Genomic DNA, 24,177 nt, shown 5'->3' on the forward strand with positions numbered 1-24,177 from the left:
AAATACGGTGATGTCCTATCAATACGAGAGCAGCAATATGGAGCTGATGTCGATTTCCCTGGCATCTCGACTGGTATCCGTGTAGCTAAAATGATTGTAAAACGTAACATCGAATCATGGGTCACCATAGACGGTGAAATGACACAAGTATCGTTCTACGGACAGCGTCAAACTTGCCGTCACTGTCACGAGTACATACACATTGGAGCTACCTGTGTGCAGAATAAAAAAATATTGGTGCAAAAAACGTACGCCGATGCCGCAAAGCAGATGGCACCAATAGCGTTATCGACAAAATCGAAGAAACAACTCCCACTCGCCGCGAAACAAGCAAACACGATACCAATTCCTCTTAGTGAGACAAAAACTAACTTAAACTCGGCCAAAGCGGATAATATGCCGCCTCCGAAACAAACACCCCGTCGGCAACAACAGAAACTGTTGCCACCACCAATATTGACAGAACAAAATTTTCCCCCGTTAACCTCTTCCTCGATGTCGACGCAACCCATGAACAGTGGGTCGATGACCTTACTAATAGGTCAACAGCCTCCAGCTAGCAGTGGTATAGTACGAAGAAGTGCTGGCACTAAAGGCGATGGAAGCGAAACAGACTCCTCTGTCGGATCATCCAGCTCTAGAAGACTCCTCCGCACTCGTCCTATAAACAAAAAGGCCCGCGTAGAAGACGACGAAGACGATATGCAAGATGAGAGTAATCAACTGACCTAATGGCTGAATTCTCTAGTTATAATCTTGCATCTATTAATATTAATAACATCACAAACACCACGAAGATTGACGCACTTCGCAACTTCGTACGAACGCAAGAGCTAGATATCGTTTCCTGGTTTTAACGTGGTATGTAATGTGGATCACGCAAGACGTGGAACAGCAATCGCACTTAAAGATCATATAGATTTCACACACGTGGAGAAGAGCCTGGATGGTCGACTCATCGCAATACGTGTACAAAATACAACTCTCTGCAATATCTAGGCACCGTATGGAACAGCGGTTCGTGCGGAAAGAGAGCGTTTTTTCAACGGTAGGATCGCTTACTACCTTCGCCACAATACGCAACACGTCATCCTCGCTGGTGATTTTAATTGTGTGCTTCGCTCGAACGACTCTACGGGTCCAAACACAAGCCCATCTCTTCAGGCGACTGTACGGCAATTACAGCTGCACGACCTGTGGTTGAAGCTGTACCCCACAATCCCCGCACCAACGTACATTACACACAATTCAGCATCCAGGCCGGTTAAGGCCCTAACCCAGCGAGGTTAAGGTGCCGAACAAAGTCGCATTCGACTTTGCGCGACTCCATATAGCCATTATGATGGGAGCGGGAACTCTTATCCCTACCTCCACGCGGTACCGGCCGGGACGCAACTGGGCCTAGGGTCGACCAAATACCAGTCTTTGGTTGCACCCTCAGTTGTGTGCTAACAGGGAAAGGGGGGCACGTTGTGCTTGAGGGTAGCGTGGCGCAGTGGTGTAAAGAGGCGAGTGGGGCTCAACTCCTATAAGCCAGCTGCGGGCGCCGTAGTGCTTGCGGGTAGCGTGGCGCAGTGGTGTAAAGAGGCGAGCGGGGCTCAATTCCTATAAGCCAGCTGCGGACGCCGTAGTGTCCTGTTAGAGCTCAGAACTTTAAGCAAAAAAGTCGGGTCAGAAGTGCCATGGGCACATTAGGATCGGTTCCAGGAAGACCCTAATTATGGTGTACTGGACGGGCGGGAATAAACGTTTGGATTCGGCGCTATAGGGCTGACGGCTGTGCTATTCTACTACCTTAGGTAAGGAAGGGTGGTACCTTCCCGAAACGGCGAGTAGGCTAATGGTACAGCTGCCTTCCGTCCCGTTAAAACCGTGGCTGGTCTCTAGGTACGTTCAAAGTTCGTCACTCACGTCAAAGTGCGGTGGTGTAGGCTCAGATGATACATTCCTGACTGACGCTGATCGGATGCAGACATCCCTGCCCCCATGAAGGGTAGGGGGGAGTGTCCCTAGCCATGGCCTCCCTGCTTGCATAGATCACCATGGGATCGTTAAGGCGACTACACAATTACGAGTGGAGATAGCGGCCTAGAGTTGGGACCCATACGAATGGAAAAATTTCTAAATTTTAATGAGGGATCGAATACGGGTGCTACTAGTGGCAAAGATATCTTTGCCAAAAGTAGTAAGTTGGCCAGGTCACCAACAGCAAAGACAGGTAGCCCCCCGTTATCGGGGGCGCGACCCAAGAAGGGAAGCCCGCCGAAATCGGGGGCACAGCCCATACAGGGAAGCCCCCCGAAAACGGGGGCGATACCGAAGAGGAAGTTGACTCCACCAAAGTCTAACACCCCAGTTAGAACGCAGGTGGCTACCGCTGCTAGCTCAGCCAAGAGGGCGAGCGACAGCGGTAGGCAAATGTCAACGGAGGGCGTGGTGCACCCTCTTGAGGGCGAAGTTGGGACGAGTTGTACTCGTTCATCAACTCTAGGTCGAATGTCCACTTCGACATTAAAAAGCTGGCGGTGAGCCTCCGCTCTACCGTCATAGCTGCCGAGGTGGAGAGGCAAGAGCTTCTGCAGCGATGCGAAATCGCCGAAGCTCTGGTCATAGCCGCTAAGGCTGTGGCCATGCCTAGTCAGGCGCGTACGCCGCTTGCCAAGCGCAAGGCGGCTACGCCCGACCATGGACCAACGCTGGTAGCCAAGAGGCAGCGGACTTCGGCTCGCGCCTCTACCAGCGAACGCGCGGATGCGGTCCCGGATGGTGCTGCCGGGACCGGGGAGGAGGAATGGCGGGTGGTTAGGCGTAAACCGCCTAAACCGCCGAGGCCGAAACCGAGCGAGGCTGCGGCTGCAAAGCCAAAGCCAAGGCGAGTCCATAAGGGCGACGCCTTAGTAGTGAAGCTGACAGGTAAGCTGTCGTACGCTGAACTACTGCGTAAGGTTCGGGTGGACCCCAAGTTGCAGGAGCTTGGGGCCAACGTAGTAAAGACCCGCCGAACCCAGGCAGGGGATATGCTCTTCGAGTTTTAAAAGGACCCAACGGTCCAGAGTTCGAATTACCAGAAACTGGTTGAGCAGTCCCTGGGCGAAGCGGGCCAGGTAAAGGCGCTGTCGCAGCGTGTTCTGGTCGAGTGTAAAAACCTCGACGAGATTACGACGACAGTTGACCTGAGTGATGCTCTGCGGGATCAGCTTAATGTTGATGTGGCACCCGCAGACATCCGCTTGCGGAAGGCATACGGAGATATGCAAACCGCAACCTTAAACATGCCGGAGGAAATCGCCAACAAGATGTTGGCGTCCGGCAAAATTAAGGTATGGTCACAGAACAGAAGTGGAAGTTCGAACAATCGTTCGAGCAAAACCTGGCATCTACGCTCTGGTCTAAAACTCTACCAATAAGTAAGAACTTTGACTACTTTTTGTTTTGAGTGCACTTGTCATTCAAAATCTCGTCTAAACGAAATTCTTCAACTCGTCTAAATATTTCAGCTTTACTTCGCACATAGGAGTATTTGATGCAAAATGTTGGCCATAAGTCCAAAATGGAAAGTGCATGATTTTATCAAAATATCGTATCTATTATCACAACAGGGCCTACTAGTCACGTTATTGTTCTATGCAGGATTGATTCATATTTTTTTCACAGAGTATGCTGTTATTTTGGATAGCAGTTTTCAAGAAGCATCCTATCGCTCGTGGGTATATAAACCTGAAAATCTGAATGAAATATTATTTGCTTAACATAAGTGAGCATTTTCTCCGTAAAGAAGAATATTTTTCAATAATTTTATCCAGCTTTTTACGAGCCGTATTGGTGAACCGTATAATCTGTGTTAGTGTGTTCGTAATATTTGGACAGTATTTTTAACATTTCGTAATTACATCGTACGTTTTCTATGCGCACGTTCACGTTAAAACTAACGGAACGTGCGGAAAGAAAACGTGCCATGTATTTAGGAAATGTCAAAAATGCTATCCAAATATTACGAACGCCGTCCGTCATTATGGCATGTAAAAAACTGGATATGCATCAATATATCCATCAGCTTCTTCGAGCCATAATGGCGACTGCCATTCGACTCAGTTCGACAAGAACAATTATGTTTTCGTATATATGTATGCACGCATGTACATATGCATATACATGCATAGGCGTCACATACACAAACCAATTTTATGTCACATACACAAACCAGCTAGCACCGCCTAATTAGCTTCGAGGTACGATGCTAGTCTAACAAGCTAGTCGTCGTATGTTCGAATCTCGGCTACACTGAGAAAACTTTTCGTATAGTTTCTATGTGTCCCATATATAGATTTTTGCAATGTGCCCAGTAAATGATCTTTATGTGCCAAACAGTTTAGTGACTAAATGAACGTTCAATTAGTTAATAAAGAGGTACTAGCATTGTAGCACCGTAAATACAAAAGATACAGCAAAACTTTATTCAGCAAAATTGTAGATAATAACTCGTTCTATAAATGATTCATATATCACATTGTCAAATTTTGCTCCACTGAGTCAAAGTGATCGAACCATCCTTGGTCAAAAGGTTTGGTCCTCTCAACTGTGTATAGTATAACCTCTTAACCTTCCTAATGCATTAGAAAAAAGATTTGAGATTGCTCTCATTATCATTTTAATTCGAATTTCGTTTCGTATTTTGAAATAATTCATTGCCGCAAGCATCAATTGATGTACCGCAAACTTCGAATCACATCAGCTTGATGAAATAAGACTAATAGAAGTAATGCAGATATTTTGGACCAACATGGCCACTTCACCGGGAAAACATCTGGTACCTGATTCGCGACACATTGTTTAAATTTTAGGATAATTCATCTTACGGCACATCAAATCACATCATCTTGATAAAATGAGACTATTGAAAGTATAATAAAGACATTTTGAAAGCAAATGACCACATCACTATCGGATCTGGAACATCCGGTACCTGGTTCAGGGGAATTCTTTGGATTTTGGGATAATGCATCATGAGGCACATCAAATCATATCGCTTTGATCAAAAGACATTGATGGAAGTACAATGGAGACATTTTGGAACCAAATAGCCACTTTAGTAACCGGGTTTGGGTTTAATTGATGATTTTAGGGTATATAAGCTATTTAACTTATAATGAACCGGTTAACGGGGTAGTTCTGGTTATATTGGAGCGGTTTGAAACAAAATCGCATGGCACTGAAAACTTAGAAGTTTTAGTTTTAGAAGCAACCATTACCATTGGAATAAAAACCATCTTATGTGTTGAAGGCATACCGTGTATCATAGCTTCTAAGGTATTAGGGGAACTGTGGGTAAGACGAACAGGTTAAGAAGAACAGCTAATATAATACAGAGGACTTATATTTTTTAAAACCTAAATACAGTTTACTTCAGTTCAACATATTGTTTACAAAAGCAGCTAGTGAAATATTTAACAAAAAATGTTTTTCAATGTGTATTTTGAGTTTTAAAAATGGTCCGAAAAAGTGAACTTTTTTAGTTCTGCGGGTGAAATGGACAATGTGTGGGGGTAAGATGGACAGGTATTGTAAATCGCCCCAACTGAGCGCATATTATTATTATTGACCCTTAACAAATTGAATACGTAAAATATGGTGGTGTAGCGTGCAAAAAAATGAAGGGGGCAGTCCACCCCCTCCCACTAGAGGCAGCCAATAGAAAGTTGTTTGGCAGTGGCAATATGAATAAGCATTCCAAAAACTGTTTCATGCCTGGCCGCTGCTAATTTGTTTGAAGTTCACGTTTGCCGGTTAAATTTTCATTTATATGCTTGAGATATCACTAACAGGCAAAATCAACAATTTTATTATAATATGTTCACTGACCATCTTACCCACACTAGCAGTTGTCCATTTCACCCCATCATTATACATTTTTTTAAAGAGTTTACAATTTTTCATACGCAAATAAAATTACGTATTATTTCAATGCAGATGAAACTTGAAAAGGTATTAAATCGAAATACTTCATGCTATGGGCAACATTTTGGAATTAAACCACTCAAAAAGCTTAATTCCGATGGAAAAAAAGTTACATCCAAACGCAGAATCATGTCCAATTTTTAGTTTTTCTGTACTTTATCAAAATTGGAAAGTTCTAAATGATGATTGAAACGTTCAGACATCATGAGATAGCAAGATGGTTGGATGCCCATCAAAACATTTACGAATTTTAATGCTTAACTGGTAGAATCAACCACCTGTCCGTCTTACCCACCCTGTTCGTCTTACCCACAGTTCCCCTACACATTTTTGTCCTGAATAACCCCATATGTGCTGAATCATAATCCACCCAGTTAGCTTCGGGGTAAGATGCAAACCTAACAAGCAAGTCGTCGTATATTCGAATCTCGGCTGGTAGGTGCTGCTATAGAGTCAGTAGGATCGTTGCACTAGCCCCGTAATTATCCTGTACTCTAATAACCAGCTGCGAAGTCTGTCTATCTGCCCAAGTACCGGGTAGTTCCATTAGTGTTATTTTGCTAAGCCGATGTGATTTGATGTGCCGCAAAATGAATTATCTCAAAATACAAAAATGTCCCCGGAGACAGGTGGTTGATGTTCCGGAGCCGACGCTGAAGCGGCCATTATTCAACAAAATACTCCGAAATTTACCTTGGGTGTCAGTTTTGGGTCATACCTTTCAAGCGAGGCAAAGAAAACGAAGTTCGGATTGAAAATGGATGAAAAAGAGCAAGCTCAAAATTTGGGTCCTTTTTGATGATGGTTTCGTTTAGATGGACCGATAATATTGCGGTTATTTACATAAATTTTCATCCTGTTGCGGCGGTAGTCCGCATCGTCAATCACCGCAACGAGAACAAGGAAAGGTGGCCAAATATTTTTTGGTTTATATGTGCAACTGTTACTGATGCTTTAGCAACTAAAACTACCATAAAAAACTTCTTTTAGCCTCTTATATTAAAAAATCTGTTTTATATACATTCATTGAATATCATAAGTATAAAAATTGGTGTAAATAGCAACAAAATTTAAAAAGTATGGAATGGTGATGCAAATATCTAAACAATAGAAATTAATCTATTTGTATGGCAGCTCTGGACAAAAGCACATCCTTCAATATTTGGCGAGCTCAGCATTGGGCGATAATGTATCGATATAACTGGTATCGATATTCGTGGACGAAATCTCGATAGAGATTTTTTCGAAATAGTTAATTTCGGCATGCATATAAATAAATACAACAGCTCTGTAAATGTTAACACGTTATACGGAGTGTTATAAAATAAATGTAAAATGCAGATCGTCACGTGATGCGAGCAATTTTGCCGATTATGCTTTCAGCTGAGTATACGTATCGATATGTGAAAAATATCGATATTCAATTAACGAAAATTCGTCAGCTTCGCTCAATACAGAATTATTTTGACAGCTTGCTATGAATTTTCCGAGAATGAAAAGATTTCTAGCAAAGCACAATACAAATTAATTGGGGAATCAAACGACATGCATTGTACAACGGGAGCAAATCATTTGAATTTATAAGAAGCAATAAATTGAAATAACTTACAGAAGACAACTATACAAAAACTTTTTAAATTAGGAATATCGTAAAAAAAGAATTCATAACTACATATTTCATCACTTTACCCACTGTCCAGGCAGATTAGACGAGACACAGGGGGATTAAAATACCCAACTTTGGTTTTTGTTTTGGTTTGACTGAGCGAACTGACAGATTCAGTTGGTTCGACTAGTTGAATTTCATAACGGAGACAACAGCTAATAATAGTAAAATTGTAATAAAAATACAGTGTTTAATTGCTTCCTGTTTAATACTTCCAACCAGCAAGTGGGAGCAAAACCAAAACTGATAAATGCTATACGGACAATATGTAGAATTTGACAGCCTCACCAGTCCCTAGTGACGAGACTGGAGCATTTAGACGAGTTGGCAAGGATGCCAGAAAGAAAAGGGTTATGAATTTTCAAAATGTATCATCGAGACGAGAATCGAAATCAACATGCTGCTTGTGATCTTAAACACGTTTTATATTGCAAATTGCATCAAAAACGCGAAATGCAAGAAACTTGCAGACATATTACAAGTAAAATCCCCGCAACGAGCTGTCAATTACATATGTCAATTTATTGGGATTGACACTCGCAATAGTTGACATAAATATTTGACAACTCGCCGCTGGAATTTTACTTGCAAACTGTTTACAAGATTTTTGCATTTCGCGTTTTTAATGCAATTTGCAATATAAGAATTGTTGATGTGCGACTGTATTGGTGGTTTGTATGCATCGGGAAACACTTTGCAACGAAAAAAAACTCCAGATGCAAACAAATCGGGTATACGTATACGCGGCGATGTGTGCGTAATATTCTTGTCAGCAATCTCTATGCTAAACTTCCAACGATATGCGTAACCGGTGTATCGTATAAAACAGGAATAAAATCAAAAGTCACGTAGGTATAGATTTTGATTTTTATTATTGATCACCTGCGATTAGCGGCAACTACATTAGCATGTTTGAGAGATGAAAAAACACCTATGCTAGTTTTGATCACACGGTGGCAACTTTGACGTTTTCGAACAAAATAGGTGAAGCCAACTCAACTGGATCACTGGATCACTTTTATGCTAGTGTGCGTGTAAAAGAATAATTAATACAATATTTCCGCAGCAGCAAACTTAGCTTTTGTAGCGGCATCATCTGTTTCTCGCCGGAAAAGTGAAGTTTTATGTTAGACGAATGTAAATTATTGTTGCCGATGCACTGTTTTTGAGATTCCTAGAAAATTCTTCACTTCTATATAACTAAACTGATAAATGCATGATTGAGTTTTTGTTGGTTTGGTCGCGTGAGCATAAAGATTATTAACACCTTTTTGCCATTTCCGTACAGGAATTCCATAGAATTGTTCTGGCAACTTTGCTTTGGCTCAGCTAGTCTAAAGTTAGAAAACAGTATAGTAAATTTTCCGTGTAAAAAGCCACTTTCCACCGCCAGGTTCGCTAGTATCTGTAAAAGGTTAGAGTTACGAGTTTTGATTTTAACTTCCACTTCTGTTCTGTGCTAGACGGTAACCACAAATCAATCCTATTAACACAAGTTTGTCAGCTGCTTAGATATTACAGTAACCACGGCAGGTAACGAAATCGATGTCAGTTATTTCCTGGCTGCACTTAGCACAACAACTTTTCTCAGTGCTCATCGTCGCACAATATCCGACTCGCACTCAACAAGGCACAAAAGCAGCAAGCAATGTATACGGTAGTGCAACTGCTTGATTAACGTGTTTAAACTATTTCTCATCTGAGTTTTGTCAAAACTTAAGCTAATTTATTGCTGTATTTATTTGGAAAATACGATGTTCCCCGTAGATAGTTAAGCAGGGATAACCACTTTAAATAGAGTTTGGAATGTTAGTTTCGTAACTCAATTCGAAATTCCAATACTAGGGTTTCCTATACAATAAAGCTGTATATAAATCTTCGGAATTGTATTCCCAAATAACTTCTTTTATTCTTCTGTGCATTACTTTTAATGATACAGGCATACCTCGATATAAGACAGCCTCGTTATAAAACAACCTCGATATAAGACAATTCGATATAAGACAATCTTGTCTTATATCGAAACAAATCCCTTTGACATAACAGATAACGATACCAGAGCTGATTTTCCATTCTGAAATCGGTGCCATGAAGAATTTTCATTATTTCAAAATAACCCCAAAAATAGTAAAAAACTAATAGTTCAAACAATAATAAATAGTTCAAAAACCGTAAACACATAACACAGAGCAAAACTGGCGACCGCTAGTGCAATTTTTTTTTGAAAAAACCATGTTTCGATATAAGACAATTTCGATATAAGACAACTTTTAGAAATTATAAATTGTCTTATATCGAGGTATCCCTGTACTAGAATTATCCCGTTTAGCATAATTTGGGAACTTTTTTTACATAGGGCGACTAAATTGGGAAAATTTTACTCTACTTATATAGATTACCAAAAGTGCTTCGTGCTAAAACAAATACGTAAAATCCAATTGAAAAACTTAAGTGTAACTGCTTTTTTAATAAATGTGAATGACGCAAAAATAGCTCTTTTTTAACAGACGACAGTTAGTATCCCTCTTATCTTTTGGTCCATCTTATCTTTTAATCAATGATGGTTAAAATTTTTGTACAATACTTAGAATAAATTAATTTTACATTATTTTAAGCATAAAATGACATATGTTATACTAACTAATTAGGAAGACTTTTTAGTTTCAAAACTAGAGGGTACAATGTACAAACACTATGAAGCAACTACGAAAAAGGATGAGTAGTAGTTAGTTTTATCAATACAATTAAGTTTATATTTGGACTATAAATCAAGCCTACTTTCAATATCCCGTGCTTATAGATTAATTATAAACGGAGATACTAGTGACACCAACCAGTTTCAATGAATATACAACGACGAGTTCGTTAGTGGTAAGCAATGATAGCTACCGTTAGTGATGTCTCGAAGCGCAAAACTAGGTCCACTCAAAACTCAACACTAAAAGGGGGTTAAAATTTTTAAGGATTTTGAAGATTTTACTAGTTTTACTAAATACCTAAATTGAAATTACACATATTTTAGCATAATTTTAAGAGTATTGTTTTATTTCAAACAGTAACAGGTAGTAACAGTTTAAAAATACTCTATGGTGACTGCCAAAACGCTGAAAAACAGCTACTTTTAAATAGGGGGATTAGGGGCATAATGAGCACACGGGGCGAAATGGGCACCCCTCTTTTCTACGAAAGCAGCCACGTAGCCAGAGGTGGGGGCCAGGAGCCCTATCTTAGCTCCTAATACATTATATGCATATCTTACTGCTTAAAAATATAATACATCACAATACATTCAATGTATTGTAGTTCTAAACGCAAAAATATGCATATAAAACAGTTAAAATCAAAATTGGGCCCCCGGGCCCCCCCTTCTGGCTACGTGGCTGTACGAAAGTACGCATTTTGTAACATTATATGGCATGCGAAACACTGCTGTAGGTACTACTGCATCTATTTATAAAAAAATGAGTGATCTCTACTTTTAAAACACGGAGTTATATTGAAAAACTCAACTTGGTTCTCAAACGCTGAAAAAATTATAACTTTTGAGCACTACCAAATAACTTCGTTGAAATAACTCTTACGATCATCTAAATATCTTAAACTGTCAAGTGCACACTACAACATGATGTATACATTGTATCTCAAATTTCACCTTCATTGAAGTTTTGATTTTATACTATAATTAGTGTAAACCCCCATTTTTACTTTAACTACTTGACTGGGGGCGACATGGGCACCTTTAGGTGGGGCGAAACAGTAGAATCAATATATATAGAATGCCAGTGTCGCTGTTTTTCTACAGGACTCATTGTGGTAAACATGGTGCTAACAATCTGTATCAAGTCTGTGAATCGGGAACTTCATTGTCAAAGTTGCTTATTGTTATTTATCTGTTCTTTATCTGTGCGCTGGTTGGTGCTGTCATCAGTGCGCTCATCGCTGTGTTTTCATGCCAGTGAAATGTTTTTAAACGCTCATTTTCTTTTCGTCCGGATGAATTAAATCCCTCAACTGAGTCTTTTTGCACCGATTTTTTCAGAAATTTGAAGCATGCGAAGTTGTAAACTTCTACATTACATTACTTGGCAGCCATATTCGAAATTTTAAACTGGTTGTCAAAGTTTGATAATGAGATTCCCCTTTTGCTGGAATCTCAGGCACACACACATATGCAAGTATAATGTAAATACATTATCTGAATATGTATGATGTTTGCCACGCGCACTGCAGCGACACTGGCATTCTATATATATTGATTATACTGGCGAAACCTAGGACAGGACGTGCCAAGTGTCAACCGCGGCGTTGACCCAAAATTGACCCAATTTCTGATTGGCTGAAAGTAACGAGCAACCGTTGACTGGAAAATATAACGCGGTATCGCTTTCAGTGTTGCTGAAACTCATTAGTGGGAATACGTCAATAAGTTATTATTTCCGAATTTGAATTTCTTTTGTATTCTGTAGTTCTATGCTTGGTTTTATATTAGTTTTGTTTGTACACGAATTTTAATATTCAAAATAAAATGCAAAACATGATTTTGGTCGCATTAACTGTGGCGTATTCGGGAGCTGATTTTCGGCAAACGAAGTTAATTTTAAAACAATATGGGCAGGCAACAGTGGTGCAGAGTGTACAAAGAATATTCAATCGGGATGGCGGTCATAATGAAAAGAAGAGTAAGAAGCCAGATGGCACGTCCTGTCCTAGGGCGAAACGAGTATTATTGCGCATTAACTAACCTGTCAGTTTCTTTGTTGATAGCGTCAATGCTTGTTTACAGTGACGGTATGAATATGCCAAAAGTCTGGAAGACATAATTGGTCAAAAAAGGCCTTGCAAACGGCCTTGACCACCATAAGGCGAGACGGAATATCCACAAAACAAGTCGCCAAGTAGCACGGCATTCTGCGGCAGACGCTAGCTCGGTAGGTGAAGCTATACGAAATGCAATGTCGGGGCAGGAGGTGGACCAAATTGATTCCTTCTAAACTGTTTTCGCTCCCGCTGCAGAACAAGAGCTGGTGGTCCATATTTTGTATATGGAGGTTGAATGCTACGGTATTACTACCAGCCACGTAGCCAGAGGTGGGGGCCAGGAGCCCTATCTTGGCTCCAAATACATTATCTGCATATCTTACTGCTTATAAACATAATACAGTACAATACATTTAATGTATTGTAGTTCTAAGCGAAAAAATACGCATATAAAACAGTTAAAATCAAAATTGGGCCCCCGGGCCCCCCCTTCTGCCTACGTGACTGATTACTACCTATTAAATTAGAACCCTCTATACCAGCTGGCAGAAGGAAAAGAAAAAGCATACGTCTTTAACACTAAAACACAGCTAGCTTAAGCGTCATCCGAAGCTTTCCTTGTGTCAAAGACTAATAGATTATGTTGGTGTAATTTTTTTTATTGATTAAAGAGATTTTGAATTGATGTAATTATGTTGGTGTACGAAAGAATTGATGATTGCGAATTCTCAAATGTATTACAAATTACCTCACGAAACATCATAAAAATACAGTCATTCTAGATTGAAAACTCGGATCAATAATACCTATTTCTTTTTTCAGGGAAACGAAGTCGCCGTATTTCCACTCATTGTCATGGGATTATTATTGATCAGCGGTGGATGTTCTAGTTTGTTGCTGCCAGAGACTAAAAATGTAAGACTTCCACAAACACTAGCCGACAGTGAACGTGTCGCATTATCTAGACCGATTTGTAGTTTATGATGATATATTATGCACAACAATATATACATAATATATACTTTCACGCTCAAAAGGGACGATGTTTTGATTTAGCTAGTAAACAATTTCACACTAATTCAACTACGCTCGGGAAATGTTTAAAATTGTTTCTATACGACCAAGAAAAGAAATATGTTTACCGGATACATATTATGTACCAGATTACATAGTTTGTAAGCGCTGCAATTTCAATACAGTATCCCCCCGCTAATCCGACGACTCAATAGTCCGGATCTCGCTAATCCGGAAAATTCCGAATTAAAACGTATTGTACTTGACTTCTTTCAATCGAACTTTGGCTTCTCCGTTAAAGTCAGAATGGCACTCTTTCTAACTAAATGGAAATGGTACACGGTACTGCTTCTAACTACGTTCACTTTTGCCATGGCTATAATATTTTCATTGCTATTCTCAATAGGCTGATATGCTTGCGCTTATTTCGACACTAACTAAGAATTTCAAAGTATTTTGTTGACGAAATTGAGTATTACCGCGTATAAAACATAGTTATTGCGTACTTACGACAAATATTTTCAAAAATTTCCGGAGTTGTTTACGTATGGATGTAAACAAAACTACATTTCAAACTCACACTGACGTCAGTTTGACTGTCGGATTATCAAGTCAAAATTCGCTAATCCGGCTATAAATTTGTCGGATTAGCGTGGCGGTACTGTGTGTAGTTTGCAAGGAACAGCATGGATGAACAAAAATCTATATGCAGTGAAATGATTGACTTATTTAAGAATTTTACTATTAATTGTCAATTCATTTTTGAAGCAGCACAAGAAACTGTACTTTTTCGCCATTTTCATGATGACATCAATGTAACGGTTCTCTGTGTACTATACTATGTATACTCAAACACCTCTCCAGCTCATTCTTCGGACGAACATAATGATTGGATAAACGGTATAGTGCATTACGATATTTGACCAAGTATCGACGAGCGTGGAATGAGTTGACCAGGATCCTGAGCAGAAAAAACGCCAGAAGGAGGACAGAGATGGTGAGGAGCTGGAATAACTATTCAGGGCTAATGACACGCGTAAGTTTTACGAGAAACTGAACCAAACTCGTAAGGGCTACACACCTAAACCTGACATGTGTTGGGATGAGGGAGGGGATCTAATCACAAATGAGCGCGAAGTGGTCGACAGGTGGAAGCAGTATTTCGATGAGCACCTCAACGGCGGTATAGCAGCAGGACACGCAATAGAAGTTAACCTCGCAGTACCTACAAACAAACCACGTGCCGGCTCGCGATCTCAAAGAGATCCGGCGAGAAATTCGTCAGCTGAAGAATAATAGAGCCGCCGTGAAGGACTGACTCCCGGCAGTGCTCTACAAATATGGCCAAGAACCGCTAGCAACAGCACTTCATTGGATAATTTCCAGGATTTGGGAGGAAGAGAAACTACCGGAGGAGTTGATGGAAGGTAACATCCATATGTTTTTCAAATCCGTTACAATGCCGTTGCTTGATGATCTTAAAATGATACTCCGTAATAGACGTAACATAAACTTTGGGTTACTAATCAAACTCGAGAAATTTAGACTCTAAAACGTAAAACAAGTCAATTACAAGCCACCACAAACTATCTATAGTAACACTGGATGATTCAGGGCGAGACGGCCGCAGGCCGCGAGTGTAGCCGGCGACCTCCGGGGGGACAACCCCCCGCACAAATCATATCTGTTTAGGTTTATTTGTTTTCCTAGGTCTACTCAGTTCGGTATGGGAAAGCAGAGAGATCGGACGCTTGTGTGTTTTCGCGATACGTTGGATCGAAAAATCAGTAGTTTTCGCTTTGATTTAATATACGCGAGTGCCTCTAGTTGAAATTCCTATAAGCAAGAGTGACTAACGATGAGTTTATACCCCGCGGATCGGAATGAGTGATATTTTGAGCTAATTGTGATGAAAAGTGCGATTCCGAACCAAGCTATTTCAGCTTTTTCTTTTGTCGGTTATGCATGTCTGTGTATTCGAGCAATGATATTGCCCGCTCAGCTGTGTGCTCAGCGCAAGAAAAATTCCGTTTCGGCAGTTCGTATAATGTGTATCAAATGCAAAGTGAATGTGTGTTAGTGAAGCAGTTGGGGCTTGTTAATTTTTTTTGCCAGCACATAGCTTCGTGCTTTCTGTGTGTGCATTTCGCTGCTGCGCTACTTGCCGTTGAAGCCGCTGACGAATAACCCGTATCACCGCCGTTCGTCTTTTCGTGTTTTTGCTTGCTAGTGGTGGGAATAAGAGACCATCATGCATCATCAACAGTCTGTACATAGTGTATGGTACCCGTACCTCCCCATGTGTAAGGTCTGATATGTAGAGTGGTCAGAGGACGTTCCGACGAGTGCTTAGATAAGTAGTGGTTTGGCTGTTTGTTTTTTAGGCTGAAGACTGATGTGTGGCGATGTCTTTCTTGTGTGCTGTCCGTTTTAAACCTTACACAGTCGCAGACTTTGCTGGCCCATCGGGAGACTGACTCGGTTAATAATACAGTGTACAATTTTATACAATTGAATGTACTTTTAAAATATAGTTTATTAATTAGTATATGACTGCGATACATAAACAAGTGGAGAATCATTGCCACTATAATAGATATTCTTTACATATATTGTATATTTATATTACTCATTATTTAATACATTTACATATACATTATTAAAAGGGAGGGAAGGGAGCATCAGGGTATCGAATGAATCAAAGGCTGGATGAGGGATGTGGTAACCAGCCCAAGTCATATAAGGTCGGAGAGGATTTTGACGCGCCCTTCTAGCACAGAAATCATCACGCAAGATAAGTTTGCACGGCGAAGTTATGTATCTAGAAACCGGAGTTCTATGCTGGAAGGAGTGTCTTATATTCCCGTGGAATCATATAAGCGACATTGCTTATAGATCCACCCAACCCCTTTTGGTCCTTCACGAACAGCATTGACATGAAAGTTACTGGGTAGATAAATTCGATACTGCAGTAATTCTACTTGCATACAATGGGAAACCCTTGAGGTGATGGTGGCTATCCCCATACATACACATACATACATACACATTTGTTTTCCTAGGTCTACTAAACCACTGTGAAACGGCACAGGAGTTGCTTTGGCAAACGGCAGCCGAGACGGGGTGCGATATTGCCATTATCGCGGATCCCTACCGGGTCCCCCGTGGAGGCGCTAACTGGGTTATCGATAAGGGTCGGATGGCAGCGATCGCCGTGATGGGTAGATACCCGATCCAGGAGGTGGTGTCGTCCGACCAAGAGGGGTTCGTGATCGCGGTGGTCGATGGCGTCTGCATCTGTAGCTGCTACGCTCCACCTAGGTGGTCGCCGGAGCAGTTTGACCGGATGCTAGACGTGCTCACCGACGAACTCACGGGCCGCAAGCCCGTTGTCATTGGAGGAGACTTCAATGCTTGGGCTGTCGAATGGGGTAGCAGGTGCACTACTCCGAGGGGACAAAGCTTGCTGGAAGCTCTGTCCAAGCTAGATGTAAGTCTGGCTAACGTGGGATCCGTCAGTACCTTTTGTAGGGGGGTACAACAATCGATCATCGACATCACCTTCTGCAGCCCAATGTTGCTTGCCAACATGGGCTGGAGGGTGTCAGATGAGTACACGCATAGTGACCACCAAGCTATACGGTACACGATTGAACGACGGGCGCTACGGCCACGCGGGGCGAAGTCGACAGGGAGGAGGTGGAAAGTGAAGGCCTTCGACAAAGACCTGTTCGTTGAAGCACTCAGTGCAGAGAGCACCCGCTCGAACCTGAGTGCTCGTGAGCTGACCAACGTCCTAGTACGGGCATGTGATACCACTATGCCTAGGACGGGGCAGCCAATGAACGGTCGTCGCTCGGTATACTGGTGGAGTGATACCATTGCCCAGCTCCGTTCCAGGTGCCACAGAGCGAGAAGGCTAGCGCAGAGGGCCCGGACCGATGCAGATGCTGAAGCTCGGGGAGTTGACCTTAGAGCGGCAAGGTCGGCGCTTAAGAAAGAGGTTAGGCGTAGCAAGAAATCCTGTTTCCAGGAGCTATGTCGCGATTCAAACCCCTGGGGTGGTGCATACCAGGTGGTAATGAAAAAGATGAAGGGTACATCTGCGCCGCAGGAAACCTGCCCCCAAAAGCTGAAAGTCATCGTGGAAGGGCTCTTTCCGCAACACGATCCAGTTTGGTGGCCTCCGACCCCGTACGGTCAATCGAATGATATCCTCAATCCGGTCACGAATGAGGAACTCATCGTAATTGCCAGGGGTCTAAAAACGAAGAAAGCGCCCGGTCCTGACGGGATTCCGAACGAGGCACTCAAAGCGGCGATCCAAGCATATCCCGATATGTTTAGAGAGACGCTTCAGAGTTTTTTTTTTCTTCTGTTGGGTACTCTCACCACTGCGTCCATTATTTTGAACTATTGTGGTATGCCCCATTGTCTCTTTTGCTGTACGCTTCAGGCTTACCTATCACTTATTGAAGAAGTGGTAGGCTGGAAGCTGGAGCGAGACAGGTGCCAATCAGGGATGACTTGGTTTATAAACCTTATAGTCCAGATCGGCGACGCAAACCAGATCTCCCTAGGCTCTAGTAGGGCCTTTTTGAGATACTGCAGTCTGCGTCCTATTAGTGCTCCACAATTGCAGAGTAAGTGTTCCGAGGTTTCGCTCTCGGTATTGCACAGGCGACAAATATCGCTTCAGAGTTGCCTAGAGGTATGCGAATTTCCAGACAAATGGAAAGTCCAAAGATTGGTACTGCTGCCAAAGCCGGGGAAACCGCCTGGTGATCCCTCGTCGTACAGGCCAATTTGCCTACTGGACACGCTAGGCAAATTGCTAGAGCGGGTAATCCTAAACAGGCTAACGCCTGTGACGGAAAGTGATGTCGGACTGGCAAACACGCAGTTTGGCTTCCGTAAGGGGAAGTCCACTGTAGATGCCATAAAGTCCGTAGTGGAGAGGGCCGAGAAGCCTATGAAACGGAAAAGGCGAGGCGACAGGTATTGTGCCATAGTCACAATCGATGTCAAAAACGCCTTTAACAGCGCTAACTGGGGTGCAATTGCGGTAGCGCTGCATAGGATGAGGGTACCGGATCATCTATGCAGGTTGCTTAAGAGTTACTTCGAGAACCGGACGCTAGTGTACGACACGGCGGACGGGGCGAAGAGGTACAAAGTGACAGCGGGTGTTCCACAGGGTTCGATTCTCGGCCCCACGCTTTGGAATGCCATGTACGATGGGGTGCTGAGGCTCGAACTACCCACTGGGGTCGATATCACTGGCTTCGCCGATGATATCGTCCTTACAGTGGTAGGCGAGTTTCTGGAGGAGGTGGAAATGCTGGCATCAGACGCCATAAGCATAATAGAGGGTTGGATGGCGGGCGTCAATCTGCGATTGGCCCACCATAAGACGGAAGCTGTGATGGTCAGCAACCGAAAGTCGGCCATAGAGGCAAAAATAATCGTGGGGGGACAGGTGATTGTCTCCAAACGAAGTGTGAAGTACCTGGGTGTCATGACAGACAACAGGCTGAACTTCACCAGTCATGTGGATTATGCTTGTGGTAAAGCGTCAACGGCGGTCACTGCTCTGTCTAAGATCATGCCGAACGGCTACGGTCCTAGCAGCAGTAAGAGACGCCTGATGGCCAGCGTTGCCATGTCGGTGCTACGATACGGTGCACCGGCGTGGGCCCCGGCTTTGGAGAGTAAGCGCAATCAGGCATGCCTGAACAAGGTGTTCAGGCTGTTAGCATTGCGCGTTGCGTGCGGCTACCGTACCATATCGTTGGATGCGATTGGGGTTATTGCAGCCATGATTCCAATATGCATACTCCTAGGTGAGGATATCGAGTGCCATAGGCAGAGGAACGTCAGGGGCGCTAGGGACAGAGTTAGGCTGGACTCTATTAGGCGTTGGCAGGCGGAATGGGATCGCACCGACCATGGTAGGTGGACCCATAGGCTGATCCAGAACATATCGTCCTGGATCGGCAGAGGTCATGGTGAGGTAAACTTTTTCCTTACCCAGTTTCTGTCGGGTCATGGATGCTTTAAGAAGTATCTACATACGCGCGGGCGGGCAGATTCACCCTTTTGCCCCGTTTGCACGGCAGCCGAGGAAACGGCGGAGCATGTGATCTTTCACTGCCCGCGGTTTACGTCCACTCGGCAGGTGATGCTTGCGGTCGTTGGAGAAGACACCAACGCCGACAACATCGTGCAGAGAATGTGCGCTGAGCAGCGTGCATGGGGTGCCGTCAATAGGGCGGTAACCGCGGTGATAACGGAGTTGCAACGGCTAGAACGTTTGCAACGACAGGGCCGACATAGCTTGCTAGGGTCAGTAACGGGCTGATTGGGCAGCCCAGACCCTAGGTGAAGGGTAGTGGCGGTATGAAATGGCAAGGGTGTTGTGTGGACCCACACACGCAACGGACAAGTCGGAGTGCTTCGGCACGTCCTCCCTCCTGAAGTAAAACCTAACGGTAGTTCCGGGAGGGGTTCAGGAACGGGCAGCAGGAGAGTTTTTAGTAGGTAGGCGCATGTTGGCACCATGTGAATCCTATTCGGCACCGCGAAGGTGCTGTCTATGAAGATTTTCTCCCTGCATAAACAATACAAAAACCCGATTTAATCCACCTAGTGGTGAAAGGAACCTTTGTTATACGGTCTTACTTGCTATTTGAGACAGAAATCGACACGGCTTCGGAACATAATTCATCTATTGGTTATCGTTACGCAGTGCGTTGGTTTACATAAAACTTTTGAAAATTGAATAAGTTTACAAAATTTGATCAAAATAAGAACACTTTTAAATTTTGATAGATCCTTTTTCATGAAATTGCTGAGTATGGATAAGTAAGTTATTATTAATCTGTTGTTATTAATCTGAGTAAGTGCAAATAAAAGTAAGTTGTAAGAGGAGATCTTATTCTTTAACATATACATTGTTTAGTAAAGGTCTAGTTTATAGGTTTTTGAACTATGCATAGTTTCCTGTAATGCTATTCCACAGAGAACAGACATCCATTCACCAACAATTTTTTTGGGAATTGTTGGATAAAATTTCAAATTAAAATCACCTAATATGCTAGCGTCACCACCACTATAGTTTCCCAACTAAATGATTCTTTTGATTTGCACACTGACAACCTTTGGCTCCTCTGGCGCTAGTTTATATGGACTATAAGCGTTATGCTAGCGCCAGAAGCTAGCTGTTGTGAGTTTAGTGTAGAATTTTATGCGCCTTCAGCGACATCATCACTATAGTTTCCCAACTAATTTGACATAAGTTTTATCCAAGTGGGGACCTTTTGCTTGGATGTCTGTTCTCTGTAGCTATTCTATTTGAATCACATCAGTAGAGTTTTCTTGTATAATTTTCATCAATTTTTATTAACCTTCGGTTACTCACGCTGTTGTATTTGATACAACACGTGTAGGTTTTCCAATGCCATATTGTTATAAAGTTACAAAACGTTGTTTAACTAACGTATATTCTTCAACAAACTTATTGTGCGCAAAATGTCATAATTATTCAATGCATTAATAATTTAAACTGTTGGGAAAATGTATGCAGCAAAACTATCAGCAAATGTAAAATGTTTAAAATGTATCCGTCTGCTGGTAGTCGAGTAATTCGGAGTCAAAATTGGGGCATTCTTTATAATCAAAGTTCTACAGTTCCTAAACAAGCAAACATACAGGTATACTATTTTCAGCAAAGTTGTGTATTTTTACTATTTGTACAATTTTGTAGTACATATAAAAGTTATACAACAATTACAAAAAGAGCAAAAATAGAAAAACTGATTTTACAAATTCATATACAATAAATAAGATTTTTCTATCTTCGCTACAGAGATAGAAGGTTACAGTCTTCAACAAAATTTCTTGTAATAATATGTTCTATAACTTTGCAGAACACATCAATGTGTTATATTGACACTGAAGAAAAATAAATTTTTTATTTCACTTTTAGGGGGATTAATCAAAATTTAAATTCTACCAGACGATAGAGCTTTCAATTTCAAGAAACTCTTACAATGGTTTAATAAACTTAAAACCAAGTTTTCCCAGTCAAAACTCCCTTGCACACGTTTTCTTTGGTTTGGGACTATTTTGCGCGCGAGTAACTGTATTACAAAAGTTGGCGCGAGTGTTCGAGGGTTAATATCTTTTGACCAGTAAAACCAATTCTTATGAAATTTTGCATATATATTCGTAGTGTGAAAACCTCTCGTTTGATATTAAAATAATTGAAATTAGGTAAATTTTCTTCTTAAAATCATTCTAAATTATTGTTAATTTTGGTGTGGTGTATACGGTTGCTCATAACTTTCAAATTAAACGTCCAATCAAAAAATCATTCAATAGTGATCTATTAGGATATATTATCTTTCAAATGAGACTAATGGCGCATAAATCGGCTTGGCCATCTCTAAGAAACAGGCGATAATTATTACCTTGTCAAAACAGGTTTTTTAAGGCTAACTTCTAAACTACTTGTTTGTTTTCAATAAAAAAATCCTGAACAATTTAGCTTTAATAAGGGCTTTCATTTGATACTAAGATCGTTGAAATCGGTCATGTAGTTCCGGAGAAACCCGTGTCACGTATTTTTCACATTTTTGCTTATAACTTTTAAACGAAACGTCGTATCACGAAACAACTCAATAGTGATCTACTAGACAATAATACCTTTCAAACAAAAGTAATAGCGAACGATTCGGTTCAGCCATCTCTGAGAAACAGGCGATAGAAAAAATCATTACATACATACACACACACACACACACACACACAGACATTGCTCAAATCGTCGAACCCTATCGATTGGTATATGTGACTTGGCCCTCCGGGCCTCGGATCAATTTCGTGTTTTTCGACCAATTTTTAAACCTTTGTTATAGTATAACAAAGGTAAAAAAAAGGTTTACTAACCATTACTCATTATTTAATACATTTACATATACATCATTAAAAGGGAGGGAAGGGAGCATCAGGGTATCGAATGAATCAAAGGCTGGATGAGGGATGTGGTAACCAGCCCAAGTCATATAAGGTCGGAGAGGATTTTGACGCGCCCTTCTAGCACAGAAATCATCACGCAAGATAAGTTTGCACGGCGAAGTTATGTATCTAGAAACCGGAGTTCTATGCTGGAAGGAGTGTCTTATATTCCCGTGGAATCATATAAGCGACATTGCTTATAGATCCACCCAACCCCTTTTGGTCCTTCACGAACAGCATTGACATGAAAGTTACTGGGTAGATAAATTCGATACTGCAGTAATTCTACTTGCATACAATGGGAAACCCTTGAGGTGATGGTGGCTATCCCCATACATACACATACATACATACACATTTGTTTTCCTAGGTCCACACATACACATTTGTTTTCCTAGGTCTACTAACCATCGCCGGTTAAGGCCCTAACTCAGCGAGGTTAAGGCGCCGAACAAAGTCGCATTCGACTTTGCGCGACTCCGAATAGCCATTACGATGGGAGCGGGAACTCTTATCCCTACCTCCACGCGGTACCGGCCGGGACGCAACTGGGCCTAGGGTCAACCAAATACCAGTCTTTGGTTGCACCCTCAGTTGTGTGCTAACAGGGAAAGGGGGGCACTTTGTGCCTGAGGGTAGCGTGGCGTAGTGGTGTAAAGAGGCGAGCGGGGCTCAACTCCTATAAGCCAGCTGCGGGCGCAGTAGTGTTTGCGGTTAGCGTGGCGCAGTGGTGTAAAGAGGCGAGCGGAGCTCAATTCCTATAAGCCAGCTGCGGACGTAGTAGCGTCCTGTTAGAGCTCAGGACTTTAAGCAAAAAAGCCAGGTCAGGAGTGCCATGGGCACATTAGGATCGGTTCCAGGAAGATCCTAATTACGGTGTACTGGACGGGCGGGAATAATCGTTTGGATTTGGCGCTACAGGGCTGACGGCTGTGCTATTCTACTACCTTATGTAAGGAAGGGTGATACCTTCCCGAAACGGCGAGTAGGCTAATGGTACAGCTGCCTTCCGTCCCGTTAAAACCGTGGCTGGTCTCTAGGTACGTTCAAAGCTCGTCACTCACGTCAAAGTGCGGTGGTGTAGGCTCAGATGATACATTCCTGACTAACGCCGATCGGATGCTGACATCCCTGCCCCCATGAAGGGTAGGGGGGAGTGTCCCTAGCCATGGCCTCCCTGCTTGCATAGATCACCATGGGATCGTTAAGGCGACTACACAATTACGAGTGGAGATAGCGGCCTAGAGTTGGGACCCTTTCGAATGGAAAAATTTTTAAATTTCAAAGAGGGATCGAATACGGGTGCTACTAGTGGCAAAGATGATATCTTTGCCAAAAGTAGTAAGTTGGCTAGGTCACCAACAGCAAAGACAGGTAGCCCCCCGTTATCGGGGGCGCGACCCAAGAAGGGAAGCCCGCCGAAGTCGGGGGCACAGCCCATACAGGGAAGCCCCCCGAAAACGGGAGCGATACCGAAGAGGAAGTTGACACCACCTAGGACTAACACCCCAGTTAGAACGCCGGTGGCCATCGCTGCCAGCTCAGCCAAGAAGGCGAGCGACAGCGGTAGGCAAATGTCAACGGAGGGCATGGTGCACCCTCCTGAGGGCGAAGTCGGGCTTCCTCCAGCCAGTAGCAAGCTGGAGGAAGCCAAAAAGTTGGTGGACGAGTTGTACTCGTTCATCAACTCTAGGTCAAATGTCCACCTCGACATTAAAAAGCTGGCGGTGAGCCTCCGCTCTACCGTCATAGCTGCCGAGGTGGAG

At 42.5% G+C, this 24,177-nt stretch overlaps 1 protein-coding gene across 1 annotated transcript in view; it reads left to right on the forward strand.

The window, feature by feature from the left end:
• LOC128735977 (beta-alanine transporter) overlaps nt 1–13,363 on the forward strand; it is a 46,525-nt gene extending 33,162 nt beyond the window's left edge. Inside the window, exon 8 of the mRNA XM_053830463.1 lies at nt 13,202–13,363. Within this exon, the coding sequence (XP_053686438.1) occupies nt 13,202–13,363 (162 nt within the window). The remainder of the gene's footprint in view (nt 1–13,201) is intronic.
• The last annotated feature ends 10,814 nt before the right edge of the window (nt 13,364–24,177 follow it).

Source organism: Sabethes cyaneus, chromosome 2 (assembly GCF_943734655.1).
Source record: "Sabethes cyaneus chromosome 2, idSabCyanKW18_F2, whole genome shotgun sequence".
In the NCBI taxonomy this organism is placed as follows: Eukaryota; Metazoa; Arthropoda; class Insecta; order Diptera; family Culicidae; genus Sabethes; species Sabethes cyaneus.